General features: G+C 49.7%; 2 protein-coding genes across 2 annotated transcripts; one reads left to right on the forward strand and one right to left on the reverse strand.

The window, feature by feature from the left end:
* The first annotated feature begins 3,901 nt into the window (after window positions 1-3,901).
* Window positions 3,902-5,454, forward strand: LOC138403341 (uncharacterized). The gene has a single exon (XM_069503491.1). It carries the CDS (start codon window positions 3,985-3,987, stop codon window positions 5,452-5,454), a length of 1,470 nt encoding a protein of 489 aa, XP_069359592.1. The 5' UTR covers window positions 3,902-3,984.
* Window positions 5,455-6,294: 840 nt separating this feature from the next.
* LOC138403342 (uncharacterized) lies at window positions 6,295-13,597 on the reverse strand. Its single transcript, XM_069503492.1, has 11 exons — window positions 13,478-13,597; window positions 13,278-13,422; window positions 12,878-13,041; window positions 10,527-10,662; window positions 9,735-9,890; window positions 9,201-9,281; window positions 8,662-8,850; window positions 7,553-7,653; window positions 6,851-6,996; window positions 6,672-6,801; window positions 6,295-6,402 (listed from the first exon to the last, which is right to left on the reverse strand). Exons 1-11 carry the CDS (start codon window positions 13,595-13,597, stop codon window positions 6,295-6,297), a joined length of 1,476 nt encoding a protein of 491 aa, XP_069359593.1.
* Window positions 13,598-20,790: the final 7,193 nt, after the last annotated feature.

Raw genomic sequence — 20,790 nt, forward strand, 5'->3', positions numbered from 1 at the left:
ACCTAACCTAACCTAACCTAACCTAACCTAACCTAACCTAACCTAACCTAACCTAACCTAACCTAACCTAACCTAACCTAACCTAACCTAACCTAACCTAACCTAACCTAACCTAACCTAACCTAACCTTCCATGAAGCTGAGACTCGAGCCTTACTGTACCGTGTTTCAAGCGGAGTTATTTGCTCTCCGAAGGGCAATTGAAAAATTCTCCAAGGGGAAGGACGATGAGGTGTGCATTCTCAGCGACTCCAGGTCGTCACTGGACTTGCTGAGAAACCACAGGTCATTTCACCCCTTGGCCTTTGCAATAAGGAAGCAAATAGCAAACCTCCGCCAACAAGGCAAGGAAATACGACTGTATTGGATAAAAGCTCACGTGGGCATCGAGGGCAACGAACGCGCTGACGAGCTGGCCAAACAGGCAGCTCTCCACAAAAAGAGCAAAGCGGATTACGACGCCTGCCCCGTTTCGTATGTTAAAAGACAAATCAGACAAGCTACCCTTGACGTCTGGCAGAAGAGATATAGTGAAGGCGACACCGCCAACACAACAAAAGCTTTTCTGCCAGACGTCAGGAACGCCTACAAAATCATACGGACGATAAAACTGGACTCGACCACAACACAAGTTCTATCGGGACACGGTGGATTCGCATACTACTTGCACAAATTCAAGTGCAAGGCGAGTCCATCGTGCCAGTGCGATCCAGAGGTGAATGAAGATATACTTCATTTGCTGCTGGATTGCCCGAGATTCGCAAAAATACGCTTTGAAACCGAAATACTTTTAGATGACAATATTACACTAGGAACAATAAATAAATTTTTGGAGAATAAAGACAAAAGAGATATATTTTTAAAATTTTGTAAATACATAGCAGAAAAAATAATAAGACAAAACAAATAATCAAGTTATTTATATATGTGCTATAAAACATATAGCACATATATAAAATAAAAATACAAATAATAAATATAAACAAAATAAATATACTATAAATTAGCCACAATACTGTTATTGTGGCCAGTACCTTAACAAATATATAAAATAAAATATAACAATAATTATATATGTACCTTCTTTTTTACAAGCAAAGGCTCTTTACTTCATGTTATAATAACATGAAGTAAAAAGACCAACAATAGAAATAATATATAAAATAAATATTAAACATAAAATATTAAATATATAAATGGAAATAAAATCTTAGATTTTATTTCATTTAAAAATAATTCAAACGTAATACCAAAGACTCTGATCTCCACGTCAGAGGTAAAATAGAGCAATCTATGATATAAAAAAAAAAACCTAACCTAACCTAACCTAACCTAACCTAACCTAACCCGATACCGGACGGCGAATATAGGGCAAGCGTGAGGTATCGAAGAAGGGCCAGGAATCCGCTCGAAAACCATGTGGTTTTACAGGTGTCGCCGCAAGTATGGCAGCATGTCACAGCCGTGGGAAAGGTCCACATAGATCTGCAGCGGGTGGTGGCCAAAGATCAGTCCCCACTGGTTACCTGCTCCAGGTGTCTGGGTTACGGACACGGTCGTAGGACCTGCGAGGCGTCCGTAGACACCTGCAGCCACTGCACGGGACCGCACCTGCGTAGTGAGTGCCCGGCGTGGAAGGCTGGAGATCGACCCACGTGTTGCAACTGCCAGAGCGGCCGACTAGATCGGACAGATCACAATAGTTTTGACGAGAGCTGTCCGATAAGGAAGAAGTGGGACGCTCTGGCAAGGGCGAAGGTGGCCTATTGCTAAGGGCGCACCCGGGGACACCATGGCACTCCATTTCTTCCAGGCAAATTTACAACGTAAAAAACTAGCACTTAACGAGCTGCTGCTCGAGTCGGAGAAATGCGGAGCTCAGGTGGCGCTGGTGCAGGAACCATATGTCGGAAGAGAGGGCAGGGTTTCGAGTCGGAGGGGGATCAGGGTCTTCCAGAGCGCTGACAACGGGGAAGGTACCGTGAAGGCCGCAATAATTGTTTTTAATGCGGACCTACACATTACGCAGTACCCAAAACTCACCACAAACAACATCACAGTGGTAGGGATCCGAACCAGCGCCTGGGAGATCGTCCTGGTGTCTTTTTACTTCGAGCCCGGCCTGGCGATGGACCTGTACCTGGCGCACCTGCGAAAGATTTGGCTCGAGCTGGGAGCAAAGAAATGGATAGTCGCGGGTGACTGTAATGCCAAGAACGTTTGGTGGGGAAGTCCTGTGACAGATCACCGTGGCGAGGAACTGCGCGGGACCCTGGAGGACCTTGGCCTGAGTATCCTCAATCAAGGGGACATTCCCACTTTTGACGTCATAAGAGGTGGACAAAGGTATACCAGCTACGTCGACATTACAACGGCGTCACCCGACCTCCTGGATCTGGTGGACGGCTGGCGTGTGCGTGAGGATCTGACTACCTCGGACCACAACGGCATCTCTTTTAAACTACATCTAAAACGTGTCAGACATAATTACATCAAGCACACAACACGAACATATAACACACGGAAAGCCAATTGGACCCAGTTTCTCATGAAACTGGGTCAAACATTGCAAACCAAAAACATCACAGTCACACACATTCAAAACACCACTACAGCTACACAACTAGATCACAGTATACACGAACTTATACAGTCACTGACCGAAGCGAGCGAACACGCAATTCCCAAAATTGGGAGAAAAGATACACTCAAGCTGCCGTGGTGGTCGGAGGAGTTGGCGAAGCTGAAGCGTGAGGTGGCCACCAGAAAGAGGAGGATCCGGTGTGCGGCACCGATCCGACGTTCAAAGGTAGTCGAAGAATACCTGGAGGCCAAGACAAAATATGAGACCGAGGAAAAGGAGGCACAGACAAGATCCTGGAAGGAATTTTGCGGAAAACAGGACCGGGAGTCTCTCTGGGGGGGAATCTACAGGGTGTTGGGCAGGACAGCTAAGCGCGAAGAGGATCCACCACTGGAGGTGAACAACATGGAAATCGATGCCAAGAGCTCGGCCCGACTTATGGCCGAGACCTTTTACCCCAAAGACAACGAAGTGCAGGACTCCGAGGAGCACCGACGAGTGAGGGTCCTGGCCGAGCTCACGGACAGGGAGACGTCTTCGGATCCGGGGGACCCTCCTTTCACCCATTTAGAGTTGAAACAGGCGAGTCGTTCCTTTGACCCGAAGAAGGCTCCTGGAGCGGACGGATTCACCGCCGATATATGCTTGCACGCGATAAACTCAAACCCGGAGCTCTTTCTGTGTCTCTTCAACCGGTGCCTGGAACTCCACCACTTTCCCGGGGCCTGGAAGGAGGCCACGGTGATCTTCCTTCGGAAGCCAGGGAAAGCCACCTATAAGACCGCAAAGTCGTATCGTCCCATTGGCCTCCTTCCGGTACTCGGAAAGGTTCTGGAAAAGATGCTTGTCACTAGGCTGCAATTTCATCTTGCGCCTAGGCTCAGTACGCGCCAGTTCGGCTTTATGCCCCAACGCAGCACCGAAGACGCCCTCTATACCCTAGTGAAGCACATCAGATATAACATGGAAAACAAAAAGATCGTAGTTCTGGTATCACTGGACATAGAGGGCGCCTTTGACAACGCTTGGTGGCCGAAAATAAAGGTCAGGCTGGAGGAAGAAAAATGCCCTATGAATATCCGGCGGCTCCTAAGCAGCTACTTAAGTGACAGAAGTGTCAAGGTCAGATACTGTGGGGAAGAGCACGAAATAGCTACTGAGAAGGGGTGCGTCCAGGGGTCTATCGGCGGACCAATGTTGTGGAATCTGCTCCTGGACCCACTGCTTAGGGATTTGGAGACAAGCGGTGTGTACGTGCAGGCATTCGCCGACGATGTGGTGTTGGTGTTTGAGGGAGAGACGGCCCTCGAGATCGAACGACGGGCCAATGCCACCCTCGAACGTGTGAGGACGTGGGGTGAGTCAAACAAACTTCGATTTGCGCCTCATAAGACCAACGCAATGGTTATGACGCGCAAATTGAAGTATGACGACCCGCGTCTTCGCATGGGTGGGGTTGACATTGCCTTGTCGGGCGAAATCAAACTGTTGGGGCTAATCATCGACCAGAAGCTAACTTTTAACGCCCACGTCGCGAGTGTCTGCAAGCGCGCAGTTGCCTTTTATCACCAGTTGGCGCGAGCAGCTAAAGTCAGCTGGGGTCTCCATCCCGAGGTAGTCCGCATAATCTACATAGCGGTGGTTGAACCGGTAGTCCTATACGCCGCCAGCGTGTGGGCGCCTGCTGTGGATAAGATTGGCATCCGTAAACAGCTAAACGTGGTCCAACGAGGTTTCGCGCAGAAGCTATGTAGGGCATACCGCACTGTCTCCCTGAACTCGGCACTGTTGCTCGCTGGGATACTCCCCCTTAACCTCCGCGTCCGCGAAGCCGCGACGCTATATGAGGCTAGGAAGGGGGTGCCCCAGCGAGAGATAGGAGATCGAGAGGTGGAGCGGATGTCCTCGGCTTTCTGCTCGCCGCATCCCGCCGGTCATATCGACTTGGAGTTCAAGTGCCTGATGAACCAAGAGCAACTCGTGGCCAACAACGACCACGACTTCAACATATACACAGACGGCAGCAAGATTGAGGGAAAGGTGGGTGCAGCGCTATCCATATGGAGTGGCGCCGTCGAAACCAAAACCCTCAAGCTTGCGTTGCCGGCCTACTGCACGGTGTACCAGGCGGAACTGCTGGCGATATGCCGGGCGGCACGGATGGCTGCAATCAACTTGGCCGGATCGGTCGGCATCTACTCAGACTCCTTGTCGGCATTGCAGACGCTCCAGAATCCCAAAGCTCTCCACCCCCTTGCGGTGGAAGCGCGAGGGTTCCTGAGAGACGCTTTGATACAGAACAAACGTATAAGTTTGTTCTGGATCAAAGCCCACGCGGGACTGGAGGGGAACGAGCGTGCCGACCATCTGGCCAAGGAGGCGGCGTTGAAGTCGAAGCGCAAATTTGATTACGACGGCTGCCCCGTTTCATTCGTCAAGCGAAGTATCCGAAAACGTTCGCTTGAGGAATGGAACGGGCGATACCGGGCCGGTGAAACGGCCGGCGTTACGAGGATATTTTTTCCTGATGCGGTGGTGGCGTATAGGATTATAGGGAAAATGGACGTAGACAGAATCATCACCCAAGTGCTAACGGGGCATGGCGGGTTCTCAGAGTACCTGCACAGGTTTGAGCTCAAGGAGAGTCCTGGCTGTGTCTGCGATGAGACTGTCGATGAGTCGATTTTACATCTACTCATCGACTGTCCGCAGCACAGCCGAATACGGGAGGACCTACTCCAGCAGATTCAAATGGAACTGTGCAGGGGCTCTATTCCCGCCATACTCGGGAACACTAAAAGCAGGCAAATATTCCTGTCCTTTTGCTCGAGAGTAGTGAGAATTGTCAACGAAAGGAACAGAGCCAAATAAAAAGTAAGGCCCAATGTTGTTTAGTATTATTGAATACATAAATTAACATGGACGAAAATTAAATGGCTCTGTTCCTTCCGGTATGTAAATCTTGACGCCATACAAAATGTAAAAATATTATAATATAAAATAAGACAAAAATTGTTAATAAGATCGCACCAAAGACTATAATGTAATAAAATATAATTGTATAATGTTAAAAACTGTAACCTTGAATTTATAAAATAAATGAATAAAAAATAATAAAAACCCTTCAAACATAAGCCTAGCATAGGAAGGGAACCCACCCATAGTATTAAAGAGGATGTATAAAAGAAAGAAATGGTATGAAGAACGAAAGTGCGAGAAGCACAAATGCGAGAACTAGCATGAAAGAGTCAAAAATTTAGAGCACACAAAGTCTCTAATTACGTTAGAGGAACCTAGCCTTAAATATAAAAAAAAAAAAAAAAAAAAAAAAAAAAAAAAAAAAAAAAAAAAAAAAAAAAAACCTAACCTAACCTAACCTAACCTAACCTAACCTAACCTAACCTAACCTAACCTAACCTAACCTAAGTTGTTCACGATTTTATTTTTACAGAATAACAAAAACATTAAATAATTAGGATTAAAGAGTTTATTTTTCTCAAAAGAACAAAAATTGACTCAGGTGCGAAACAATCTAAATATAAACATTGTACAAAACAAATTGTATACAGGTGCGGCGACTTTATACAGTATTTCACAAGCATTATACGTACCCTAAGTGAATAAAGTATTGTTGACAGTGCTTATAATGTAAAACAGAGTTATTTACGGTGTAAAACTACAACACAATAATGTTCGGGAAATGTTGAATGTTTAGAACTGGCCGACCCTCGTTGTGTATGCGGCAAGCAAGGCCGGCTTCTTCCGCTCGGGCCCGTACGTCAGCGCCGCCACCAGGTACGTCGTGATGGTGGCGAATATCTGAACACATAACAAACATCTGAACACATAACAGCAGCAGCAATGTCTATTTGCAGAACCAATTTCTGACCAATTTCTAAAGGCTCAGTTGAACTTCTGGTATAACGCAATGCGGAATGAAGACTTGTGGAAAACGTTCCATCAACCCCGGTGTACTACTCTCTCTAACTAGCTCTAACGTGATGGGAATGGAACTCCTTCACTTCACGTAGTATGCAAGTGAGTCTTACGGTAACCCTGGAGAGGTCCACCACTTAATAGTGGTTGACCTCTCCAGGGTTACCGTACACTAAATACTCCAGGGTGCACACGCCCAGCGGCGAGTACGTGGCTCTGTTCAGCTTCAGGAGCCGCAGGAACAGCTCCAGCTCGTTGGTGACGCGCACGTCGTCTCTGCAGCTGAACTTCACGTGGTATGTAAGTGAGTCTTACGGTAACAGTGGTGGACCTCTCCAGGGTGCACACGCCCAGCGGCGAGTACGTGGCTCTGTTCAGCTTCAGGAGCCGCAGGAACAGCTCCAGCTCGTTGGTGACGCGCACGTCGTCTCTGCAGCTGAACTTCACGTTGGTGACCAGGAAGTGCGTTCGTTGCATCTGTGGGACCAAAGCGAATTAGCCATTTATCTGATGTAAGGCTCCTGCACCGGCGCTTACGAAAGCGCGATGACTCGAGGCCTTACCATTAGTTTTGCAAATAGGATCTGCGGAGAAGGAACCGACATGGAACTTAGTAAACATTACTCTTTTCAAAATGCAAAACCAGCTATAAGTATTTTATTATTTATTATTTAATAATAATGCACTAAGTAGTTATATCGATCATAAATAATAATATTATACGAGAACATTGAAGGATTTGTGCATGCTTTAGCAATAATATCGATACTGTCTCGAGACAAGTGTCAACGCTTCTTATTAAGTTGACAGTGCGTTCGCGGCCTATCGGAACTATCATGTAGATTATGCCTAAAATTAGTCTATGGTCAGAATTGTACCTATATAAGAACTGTCAAAATAAACCGTTACATACACACACTCTCCGCTGAAGTACGTTGTTTCATTGTTCCTTCTCCGAACCTAAAAATTAGAAGATCTGCCTATCGGGTCTTCGGTGTTAGTTCAAATAACTAACAACAAGTATAATACTTACCTGTACATGAGTGTCGTGGAAGGGCGCGACGATGATGATCAAGGTGGTCAGCAACAGCGCGCAGAACAGAAGCGGCGTCATCAGGAAACTGACTGCTAACTCTGATAAATTTTAAAACTGTAGGTACTTATCAATAATTTAAATTGAGTACCTATTTATAGCATTATATTCATTACTAGAGGATGCCCGCGACTGCATCCGCGTGGATTTAGTTTTTAAAAATCCCGTGGGAACTCTGTATTTGTCCTGGATATAAAGTAGCCTATGACCTTCCCCGGGATGCAAGCTATCTCTGTACCAAATTTCGTCAAAATCGGTTGAACGGTTGAGCCGTGAAAAGCTAGCCGACAGACAGACAGACAGACACACTTTCGTATTTATAATATTAGTATGGATAAACAAGAAAAGAGGTATTAATTGACTCGTGTAAAAGTAGGAAGCTAAAAATTTACAAAAAAAAAATAAAAAAAACTTTTTAAAAACAAGCTTTTATATAATTTCGCTAAAAAGAATAAAATAAACTTTTCCTTTAAATCTTTTACCATCAACTTCTAACGTTACATACACAACGTTACGTACACAATTATTTTTTACTTTTAAATTTGAAATCTAAGATAGCAGTCGCACCATTATTCGTCATTTTCGTATTAAAGGTGATTTTCATGTTAATCGGGGAGGCTGAGAACGAACACATTATGGTATTATTCTTGAAATCCAAGATAGCTGCTACGTTATGGGTGTTATTCTGATATTTTGACGTTATGGGTGTTATTATGATATTTTGACGTTATGGGTATTATTTTCAAGGATTTGGGGATGGTTAAGAACGAATATGATTGAATTTTTATCTTTTCATATTCTTAATATCTTAATAACAAATTGGTGCGACAGCCATCTTAGATTACAAGAACTATACGCTCGGTATTAAAGTTTCGCAAGTCCGTGTTTGTGCGATAGAGATCTGTCTAATCTGTCGGCAGGCAGACGCGTCTGCTGAAGACTGCAGTCTCATCTCTCATCTCTCCTCTATGAGCCGGAGAGTAGAAAGAGCCTGATGATGATGTTCGAAACAAAAACCCACTTTAGAGAAATATGAAAATAAATATTACGATCAATCAGCAGTCCCCACAGGATGATTTCGTACAAGACTATCCCCAGCCGCAGCGAGAACAGAACCAGCACGGCTGTGAGGTAGAGCCCGTCGGCTTCGGTCGCGCCTCGCACCACGTCGCACACGGCGGCGTGGCACTGGGCGTGGCGGCGGATGGCGAGCGCGGCATTGTTGCTGTTAGAATGTGCTGCGAACAACAAATACCATCCAGATATTTAATAGAATATAGATAAGCATCCATCTTGTTACTGCGGCTACGAATGCTCAAACGACTATGCAATGGTTAATTTGAATTTTGAAAGTGTTAGTGATGACTTTCTCACTGGCTCTTCTCGCTAGAAAAGACGTTCTGAACCGATTGTACATTCACCTGACGATTCACTGCACATTGCTCATTCTATTCTTTTCTGTTTCAATAGTATAATTCCATATTGTTTCTATTCTGGTCTCACTGTGAAATGCTGGTGACGGCACATTTTTTATCTCCCTACTCGGAAAGGCTCTCTGTGAGAGGTGTAACGATATTACTACGATTACTTGCAGAGGGCGCGTCCTCCCAAGCGACTCGCGGTGCTCTGCGCACAGTATCGGCTTTGTCCTCGAACATGCTCGGTGACCCTACAAGTAAACAAAATGTAATGAAACTTCCCATCTGTGACGCTTACCTACCCGGAGGGGGGGGGTCGCTCCGCGTGTTCCACTGCCTGGCACAGAGGCCACAGTGGACGAGGCGGAGGATGGGACGCGGGCGACGTGCGCCGGACCTCGTTGGGTGGCGCTTATTGTTGGTGCGCCGGGCGTACGGTGGGCGACCTCGCGAGGGGGTCCCTAGTGGAGGTCGACGTCGCTGGCTGGGGGGTCGCGGTTGCTTGCTTCGGTGTTCCCGTGATCCAGTCCGACGACGCGCAGGAGTGTCGATCTCGAGGAGCGTAGATTTCAGTAAGGGGGGGGGGGAGCGATTAAAAAAAAGGTTATACTTTGATATTGTGTCAGCCAGATGAAGCATGTCAACTTGTCCTTTTATATTATCTTGTATGGAAGAATAGAGAAGAAGTACATTACATTTGTTACTGTGCGAGTATAGGCCAGGCACGAGTAGCTCCAAGCCGTCGTTGAGTGCGGTCAGACTGCGTGCCACGCGTCGCGCGCTCAGGACGATCTGCAGCACTATCAAGCTCTCCACGTATTGTGCGAACAGCAATGCACATTGATGGAGCGTTATGAACACTGCAATATAATATTAGGAACACAATTTTTAAACGACGTCTCTCAAAAATCTCTGTTCCAAGCGTCTGGTGACCAAAGAGAAAGAAAAACGTTTATTTAGCAAGTTGCGCCGCACTTCACACTTCACAGCCACCTTACATCGAAGGTACATGCACACATAAACACATTCTGTAACTCTTTCGTAACGATAGCTCATTCACCTGAGACCGAGTTTCTTGTGGATGTGGCGTATGTATATTATGTAGGGAGGGCATTTCGAATCCGGGGTGCAAACAATAAATCTAAGTATATCTCGTTTCATGCTCGTTGTCCACCGACAGTCGCCCACTGCTGCACTGCTGCACTGCTGCACTGCTGCACTCGGAGCGGAGGTAACCTTGCGTCGGATGTGACTTGTTCATCTCGCGGGGAAGAAGTCTGTTGCTGCGTTTGCCGCTGCTCGTTACCATTGCGGCACCTTCAAATCGAACTTTCCCTCTTTCTAATAGTTCTTCGAACTATGTGCTTCGCTCATTGCCACTTCAGCTTGTTGAGTTCTCTCGGTTACTCCGGTACGTTAATGAATATCAAGCTCTTCGCATAGATCTCTTCGATAAAAATAAGTACCTACAGCAGAAAAAGAAGAGATCAACTTGCCATTTTCAAAGCTCCGTTTGTCGAGCAGCACGTCGACGACGTGCGCGGCGAAGCAGGCCGCGAAGGCTGCCAGCACGAAGACGATAGATCTCTTGTTTTCCCTCCTCCTCTGACAGTGAGGCAACTTCGTTTTGAACTTAAATTAAATCATCAATATTGGTAGAATAAGGTAAAATAAAAAATCGTGAACTTCTTTGGAGAATATAGTATTGAAAACGAGTGACTTTATGTTCCTCTTCTATCTCATTACACTGTTGACAGATCTCCCTCACCTGCAGCAGCAGCGCCCGCGTGGTGGCCAGCCGCCGCAGCCGGCGCGGCGCGGACGCCGCCCCCAGCAGCAGCAGCAGCGCGGCCAGCAGCCGGCCCGCTTGCCGCATGTAGTCCAGCTCCCTCACCTGCAGCAGCAGCGCCCGCGTGGTGGCCAGCCGCCGCAGCCGGCGCGGCGCGGACGCCGCCCCCAGCAGCAGCAGCAGCGCGGCCAGCAGCCGGCCCGCTTGCCGCATGTAGTCCAGCTCCCTCACCTGCAGCAGCAGCGCCCGCGTGGTGGCCAGCCGCCGCAGCCGGCGCGGCGCGGACGCCGCCCCCAGCAGCAGCAGCAGCGCGGCCAGCAGCCGGCCCGCTTGCCGCATGTAGTCCAGCTCCCTCACCTGCAGCAGCAGCGCCCGCGTGGTGGCCAGCCGCCGCAGCCGGCGCGGCGCGGACGCCGCCCCCAGCAGCAGCAGCAGCGCGGCCAGCAGCCGGCCCGCTTGCCGCATGTAGTCCAGCTCCCTCACCTGCAGCAGCAGCGCCCGCGTGGTGGCCAGCCGCCGCAGCCGGCGCGGCGCGGACGCCGCCCCCAGCAGCAGCAGCAGCGCGGCCAGCAGCCGGCCCGCTTGCCGCATGTAGTCCAGCTCCCTCACCTGCAGCAGCAGCGCCCGCGTGGTGGCCAGCCGCCGCAGCCGGCGCGGCGCGGACGCCGCCCCCAGCAGCAGCAGCAGCGCGGCCAGCAGCCGGCCCGCTTGCCGCATGTAGTCCAGCTCCCTCACCTGCAGCAGCAGCGCCCGCGTGGTGGCCAGCCGCCGCAGCCGGCGCGGCGCGGACGCCGCCCCCAGCAGCAGCAGCAGCGCGGCCAGCAGCCGGCCTGCTTGCCGCATGTAGTCCAGCTCCCTCACCTGCAGCAGCAGCGCCCGCGTGATGGCCAGCCGCCGCAGCCGGCGCGGCGCGGACGCCGCCCCCAGCAGCAGCAGCAGCGCGGCCAGCAGCCGGCCCGCTTGCCGCATGTAGTCCAGCTCCCTCACCTGCAGCAGCAGCGCCCGCGTGGTGGCCAGCCGCCGCAGCCGGCGCGGCGCGGACGCCGCCCCCAGCAGCAGCAGCAGCGCGGCCAGCAGCCGGCCCGCTTGCCGCATGTAGTCCAGCTCCCTCACCTGCAGCAGCAGCGCCCGCGTGGTGGCCAGCCGCCGCAGCCGGCGCGGCGCGGACGCCGCCCCCAGCAGCAGCAGCAGCGCGGCCAGCAGCCGGCCCGCTTGCCGCATGTAGTCCAGCTCCCTCACCTGCAGCAGCAGCCGGCCCGCTTGCCGCATGTAGTCCAGCTCCCTCACCTGCAGCAGCAGCGCCCGCGTGGTGGCCAGCCGCCGCAGCCGGCGCGGCGCGGACGCCGCCCCCAGCAGCAGCAGCAGCGCGGCCAGCAGCCGGCCCGCTTGCCGCATGTAGTCCAGCTCCCTCACCTGCAGCAGCAGCGCCCGCGTGGTGGCCAGCCGCCGCAGCCGGCGCGGCGCGGACGCCGCCCCCAGCAGCAGCAGCAGCGCGGCCAGCAGCCGGCCCGCTTGCCGCATGTAGTCCAGCTCCCTCACCTGCAGCAGCAGCGCCCGCGTGGTGGCCAGCCGCCGCAGCCGGCGCGGCGCGGACGCCGCCCCCAGCAGCAGCAGCAGCGCGGCCAGCAGCCGGCCCGCTTGCCGCATGTAGTCCAGCTCCCTCACCTGCAGCAGCAGCGCCCGCGTGGTGGCCAGCCGCCGCAGCCGGCGCGGCGCGGACGCCGCCCCCAGCAGCAGCAGCAGCGCGGCCAGCAGCCGGCCCGCTTGCCGCATGTAGTCCAGCTCCCTCACCTGCAGCAGCAGCGCCCGCGTGGTGGCCAGCCGCCGCAGCCGGCGCGGCGCGGACGCCGCCCCCAGCAGCAGCAGCAGCGCGGCCAGCAGCCGGCCCGCTTGCCGCATGTAGTCCAGCTCCCTCACCTGCAGCAGCAGCGCCCGCGTGGTGGCCAGCCGCCGCAGCCGGCGCGGCGCGGACGCCGCCCCCAGCAGCAGCAGCAGCGCGGCCAGCAGCCGGCCCGCTTGCCGCATGTAGTCCAGCTCCCTCACCTGCAGCAGCAGCGCCCGCGTGGTGGCCAGCCGCCGCAGCCGGCGCGGCGCGGACGCCGCCCCCAGCAGCAGCAGCAGCGCGGCCAGCAGCCGGCCCGCTTGCCGCATGTAGTCCAGCGCCAGCCACGGCCCCCTGTAGTGGAGCACGATGCCCGTAGTGCGCACGCACACGTACCCACCTACAAATATGAACACGTTTACCTACCTATCGACTTCAATTATCTCAAATAAAAAAAACATGTGATATAGACTCTCTCTGTGTGTGTGTGTGTGTGCGACCTTGTACCACAAGTATGTATCATATTATGTGTCGCGTCACCTTCTAAGTTGGCGTAAGCTTGAACTCATGGGTTTGGTTGAATTATCGGTTCATACTAGACTATCACAAGTAGATATACAAACCATGTTTATTTACTTATAGCAGTGGTCAGTACCCCGCTGTAGACGAGCAGAGCTCGCGACACGCGGCACTCGCCGTCCCGCTCCCACGCGCACGGCGCCGCGCCCGCCGCGCGCGACAGACGCAGCACTGCGCCCAGCACTCCTCGGTTCATACTAGACTATCACAAGTAGATATACAAACCATGTTTATTTACTTATAGCAGTGGTCAGTACCCCGCTGTAGACGAGCAGAGCTCGCGACACGCGGCACTCGCCGTCCCGCTCCCACGCGCACGGCGCCGCGCCCGCCGCGCGCGACAGACGCAGCACTGCGCCCAGCACTCCTCGGTTCATACTAGACTATCACAAGTAGATAGCATACACGTTTAGTTTGGATGTCAATGCATGGTTAGCTGTGTGACGTCATTCTAGGAATCATTGTTAAGGTTATCAGTGAGACTGAGAACGAATTTGATATTATTCTAGAAATCCAAGATGGTCGCTGCACCAATATGACATCTTCACATTATAGGTGCCATTTTCAAGGTTATCGGGGTGTCTGAGTACGAATTGGTGCAGCGGCTATCATGAATTTCAAACTAAAAAGTAAAAAATAAATTAAAAATAAACACTTTTTTACAACAAGCTTGCAGGCGCGCCGCCATTTAATTGTAAACACTTTGCTCATTGAACATCACGTCATCGCCCCACCGTCATTGTGAGATTATAAAAGCGGATGCGCAGTGTGTCACGGGACATTATTCGTGTGGTTCTTACCGAGGGCGCTTCTCAGTAGACACTATGTGTGTCGTACTGTAGGTTATTGTAATTGTTGTTGTGACCTAATGTGGTTTTCAGTTGTTAAAGGTTAAGTACAGTTGTGGACAGTGATGTGATGGTGTGAATGATGGTATAGTGTGTGTTCACTAGCTGTGTATCGGTAAGTCCATTTGTATCGTTCCAATTTGTATTAGACAAACGTGATTGTTGTAGTTGAGGTTAATTGAACTAATTGTGGTGTGCTAGGTTAGCTGGTTGGTCTGGGACCGGTATGGGGATGGAGGAGCCGGTTGCTAGGTAGGGACTTAGCTAGTGTTAGTTAGCATTGTCTAGTCTCATAAGAGACGTTGTTATCATGACTCATTATTATTGACGGTAGGTTAATAGTTGAGGGTAGTCTGGCTAGGCTCGGTTCTCTAAAGGTTTTAATCCTGATGTATCTGGTTAACCATTACCTAAGGTTACTTTTAGATCATAATAACATACTTCTGGTGCTGACGAGCCTGCAAGCTCTTATTTAAATTCGCTGTAAAAGAAACTTTTCCTTTAAATCTTTTACTATCAACTTCTAACGTCATTATACAATATTTTATATGAAATAAAAGCTTCTCGCGAGATTTACTTGTGTAGATAAACAAATAAATTAAAAAATTTGTTCTGATTGATTTTAATTAAATATAAAATTTTCAATCTAAGTAACGACGAGTATTTAAATCTCGCGACAAACTTTTATATCATATAAATTATTGTGTAATGACGCTGTAAGTTGATAGAAAAGTATTAGAAGTCACGTCATGCGTTGCCAGACACCGATGGTTGCCAGACACCGATGGTTGCCAGACACCGAGTGGTGGTGACCCCGTGCCAGACACCCACCATCATTAAGGGTATTTGGCAGGGGGTTGCGAAACATGTTATTGCATATCGCGACTTCACACGCGCTGGATTTGTATTTCGCATCGCGGTGTTGTGTTCGGAGCCTTAGGTTGAAGCAGGCTAACCTGGAAATGGTGAGTTTACTAATTACTAGGTATATTATAATATAGAGAAAACTAACCATTTTGTTGCTTAATACGTTAATACAAATAAAATGGTGAACGTCGCCACGCACTTGTTCCTACTGTATGTAATGATGGCGGGGCTGCCACCCGCCACCCGCCGTATCGACCGACATACAAACATTGTTTTTTGATACGATCTCAAATAACGCTTGTGTGTCTTTGAGGAAATATTATCAATACATAATGTGAATGCTGTACACGACAACATAGGGACGTAACACAATATGTAGACACGAAACTCTCACGTCACGCAATGCCTGGTAAGTGGTAACAGTTGAAAATAAGAGCATTATTTACTTTACTACGTCATAAAGTAGCTTTTGAATAAATATGTAGGCATGTTGGTGTTAAAAGAGTTCTTACTGTCATGGATTCCATTCAAAAGGAATGTTTTATGAAAAAGAGTGATTCGGCAATGACATGCAAGCATGCAGGTTGTCAATCAGAATGGAAGAATTGCATTTGATCATAATATTAGCTGAGGCATAGCTAGGATTAGCTTAGAATAATTATTATTGGTGAAGGCTGCTAGCGTGATTAATATGGGTGTGGTTGTGATCTGGAATATCGATGGATCGGTACTGGAATGACCCGGTTGGTAAAGAATCATTGATGACTCTCGTGTAATGTTGAAATGGATTAGACAATGGGTTGCCCATGAGATCGAATAGCTTACATTCTACCTGGTTTCTGTTGTGATCGCTTATTTGGGTGGATATAGTAGTCGTGGCGCGTGTGGCGCACGAAGCTATGGTGTTCTGTATGCAGATGTGCACAGAGTGGAGAAGGTAGAGCTATTGCGATATTCTGAATTAGTAAAGAGAAGTCAATAATAAGATCTGGTTTAGATCGTAAGAGAGTCAATGCAATGATCCTTTTAAGAGCGTTCATGAAGTTGTGATTGATTACCTTGAGATGATTAGATAACGGAATAGGTCATGATTTGATTGAGAGGTTGCAATGGCAATTGCGCCCTAATCACATAATGTAGTGTTTAGCTCAGGATAGCTAGTTTAGAGTGAGGTGAGGGGTCGCTGTGAGGGGTGATGGGAGGCGACCATAGGTAGGGTTGGGTTAGGGTGATGTGGTTGTGTTACGTTGATGGTTTCCGTGTGCGATACGTGTGAGTCGCAATGATTGTAATTGAGGATAGTTAATGTAATTTGATAACACAAGAATATCGTAAGATTAGAGAGATTTCTGAGTAAGTAAATCCTGACTTATCTGATGTCGGCTGAGGATTATTGATAATAATTATCGGTCATCCTTCTTCCTTTTTCCTTCTTCCTATTTCTGATGTAGGTACGTGCCTAGAGTGCCTATAAATAAATTAAAATAAAAATAAAAATTAGTAAATAATTTTGAATTTAAATTTTACAGCAATCCAAAAAAAGCACAAGTCCACGTACAATTGAATATATTATACGACGTTCATGGCGACGTCGCCGGTCGCAGCACGCTGTACGACGTTCATTGCGACGTCGCCGGTCGCAGCACGCTGTACGACGTTCATTGCGACGTCGCCGGTCGCAGCACGCTGTACGACGTTCATTGCGACGTCGCCGGTCGCAGCACGCTGTACGACGTTCATTGCGACGTCGCCGGTCGCAGCACGCTGTACGACGTTCATTGCGACGTCGCCGGTCGCAGCACGCTGTACGACGTTCATTGCGACGTCGCCGGTCGCAGCACGCTGTACGACGTTCATTGCGACGTCGCCGGTCGCAGCACGCTGTACGACGTTCATTGCGACGGGACAGGAGTGGAGAAGGCGGGCAGAGAATATAGTTAAAGTCCGGGACACTGACAGGGCCCACTTTTATCCCGGAAGATCGAAGAGTGCCCACGGGATTTTTAAAAACCTAAATCTACGCGGACGAAGTCCCAGGCATCCGCTAGTAATATTATAAAAGCAAAACTGCCTGTCTATTTGTCCGTTACGTTGCCATATGGCCCAATCTTTTAACCGATGTTAATGTTTGGCACAAAGTAGCTAGCGTTTTGGAAATGAACATAAGCTACTTTTAAGCAGGAATATAAAGAGGCTTCCATGGTGTCGCAACAGACGCGACGACCTGTCGCGTCTGTTGCTTCTAGTAGCTAGCTATTTACATAACAACATTGGAGCAGAATATACTTTGTACCTGCAACGTGGATGCGCCATGTCCTCTCTGTTGGTGTCGCATCACTGAGTACAATGGAATTGACCTCTACCTACTAACTTCGCTTCAGTAGCATTCAATGCATCAGCACTGAGCACTGAGCACTGAGCACTGAGCACTGAGCACTGAGCACTGAGCACTGAGCACTGAGCACTGAGCACCGAGCACTGAGCACTGAGCACCGAGCACTGAGCACCGAGCACCGAGCACTGAGGTCCGAGCACCGAGCACCGAGCACTGAGCACTGAACACTGAGCACTGAGCACTGAGCACTGAGCACTAAGCACTGAGCACTGAGCACCGAGCACCGAGCACTGAGCACTGAACACTGAGCACTGAGCACTGAGCACCGGGCACCGAGCACCGAGCACTGAGCACTGAGCACTGAGCACCGAGCACCGAGCACCGAGCACCGAGCACCGAGCACCGAGCACCGAGCACTGAGCACTGAGCACTGAGCACTGAGAGCCTCGCTGGCGCACTATTACATAACATGGCCCTCGCTGGCGCACTATTACATAACATGGCCCTCGCTGGCGCACTATTACATAACACGGCCCTCGCTGGCGCACTATTACATAACACGGCCCTCGCTGTCGCACTATTACATAACATGGCCCTCGCTGGCGCACTATTACATAACATGGCCCTCGCTGGCGCACTATTACATAACATGGCCCTCGCTGGCGCACTATTACATAACATGGTCCTCGCTGGCGCACTATTACATAACATGACCCTCGCTGGCGCACTATTACATAACATGGCCCTCGCTGGCGCACTATTACATAACATGGCCCTCGCTGGCGCACTATTACATAACATGGCCCTCGCTGGCGTACTATTACATAACATGGCCCTCGCTGGCGTACTATTACATAACATGACCCTCGCTGGCGCACTATTACATAACATGGCCCTCGCTGGCGCACTATTACATAACATGGCCCTCGCTGGCGCACTATTACATAACACGGCCCTCGCTGGCGCACTATTACATAACATGGCCCTCGCTGGCGCACTATTACATAACATGGCCCTCGCTGGCGCACTATTACATAACATGGCCCTCGCTGGCGCACTATTACATAACACGGCCCTCGCTGGCGCACTATTACATAACACGGCCCTCGCTGGCGCACTATACATAACATGGCCCTCGCTGGCGCACTATTACATAACATGGTCCTCGCTGGCGCACTATTACATAACATGACCCTCGCTGGCGCACTATTACATAACATGGCCCTCGCTGGCGCACTATTACATAACATGGCCCTCGCTGGCGCACTATTACATAACATGGCCCTCGCTGGCGTACTATTACATAACATGGCCCTCGCTGGCGCACTATTACATAACATGGCCCTCGCTGGCGCACTATTACATAACATGGCCCTCGCTGGCGCACTATTACATAACATGGTCCTCGCTGGCGCACTATTACATAACATGACCCTCGCTGGCGCACTATTACATAACATGGCCCTCGCTGGCGCACTATTACATAACATGGCCCTCGCTGGCGCACTATTACATAACATGGCCCTCGCTGGCGTACTATTACATAACATGGCCCTCGCTGGCGTACTATTACATAACATGGCCCTCGCTGGCGCACTATTACATAACATGGCCCTCGCTGGCGCACTATTACATAACATGGCCCTCGCTGGCGCACTATTACATAACACGGCCCTCGCTGGCGCACTATTACATAACATGGCCCTCGCTGGCGCACTATTACATAACATGGCCCTCGCTGGCGCACTATTACATAACATGGCCCTCGCTGGCGCACTATTACATAACATGGCCCTCGCTGGCGCACTATTACATAACATGGCCCTCGCTGGCGCACTATTACATAACATGGCCCTCGCTGGCGCACTATTACATAACATGGCCCTCGCTGGCGCACTATTACATAACATGGCCCTCGCTGGCGCACTATTACATAACATGGCCCTCGCTGGCGCACTATTACATAACATGGCCCTCGCTGGCGCACTATTACATAACATGGCCCTCGCTGGCGCACTATTACATAACATGGCCCTCGCTGGCGCACTATTACATAACATGGCCCTCGCTGGCGCACTATTACATAACACGGCCCTCGCTGGCGCACTATTACATAACATGGCCCTCGCTGGCGCACTATTACATAACATGGCCCTCGCTGGCGCACTATTACATAACATGGCCCTCGCTGGCGCACTATTACATAACATGGCCCTCGCTGGCGCACTATTACATAACATGGCCCTCGCTGGCGCACTATTACATAACATGGCCCTCGCTGGCGCACTATTACATAACATGGCCCTCGCTGGCGCACTATTACATAACATGGCCCTCGCTGGCGCACTATTACATAACATGGCCCTCGCTGGCGCACTATTACATAACATGGCCCTCGCTGGCGCACTATTACATAACATGGCCCTCGCTGGCGCACTATTACATAACATGGCCCTCGCTGGCGCACTATTACATAACATGGCCCTCGCTGGCGCACTATTACATAACATGGCCCTCGCTGGCGCACTATTACATAACATGGCCCTCGCTGGCGCACTATTACATAACATGGCCCTCGCTGGCGCACTATTACATAACATGGCCCTCGCTGGCGCACTATTACATAACATGGCCTCCTTGTGTGAGATGTCGTATCTCGTGTGGCAGCTAACAGCTGTGCAGCTGAAGCGTGCAGCTGTCTGCTACACGCCGTGAACACGGCTCGCTTCAGTGGGCTGCGTGATGAGGCCGCCCGCCCAGTGTCCGAGGGACGCTGCGGCCCTACACGCGGCAGGAGAACACGTGTCAACACATAATGGCCGGTAACGTATGTATTGTTTGATCTCTGTACAAAAGATCCATATTTAGTTACTTACTGTAAACACGGACTCTAGTTATATATGAAACACTACATCGATATCAAGTAGTAAGGTAATTGGTGTAACAACGGCAAACGGCAAACATGTTGAGAGACTACTTGTCTTCAGTAGGTAACTCGTTAAATATTGTTTTTGATAAAATGATAAAAACAACCTATAGTAGTAGCTTATTCAAAAGAATATTTATCTTTTGTTATTACAAGTGAAGTAAGTGGCTCTGTTTGTTAGATACTCTTCCAATATACAATCAATATAATAATACCTATATCCGAAAATATGTCTGTTTGCTTGTCACACCTTTATGTTTCAACTACTCAATTTCAACGGACACATAGCCTGTCACGGGAAAACAAAGGGCTCCCGTGGGATTTTTGAAAATATTATTAAAATTAAAGATAAAGATGACGTAAGTAAACGATAATCTTCCATGTTGGAGCAATAAAATCTGTCTTTATTGTAATAAAGTAAACTTGCTAATTATTATACATATAGTAGAGTAGTGCTACGCTTAACGTATCGTTTGAGCGTTAACTATATGATATAGTAGAGTAGTGCTACGCTTAACGTATCGTTTGAGCGTTAACTATATGATATAGTAGAGTAGTGCTACGCTTAACGTATCGTTCATATTGAAGATTCTC

This window comes from Maniola hyperantus, chromosome 15, assembly GCF_902806685.2.
Source record: "Maniola hyperantus chromosome 15, iAphHyp1.2, whole genome shotgun sequence".
NCBI lineage: Eukaryota > Metazoa > Arthropoda > Insecta > Lepidoptera > Nymphalidae > Maniola > Maniola hyperantus.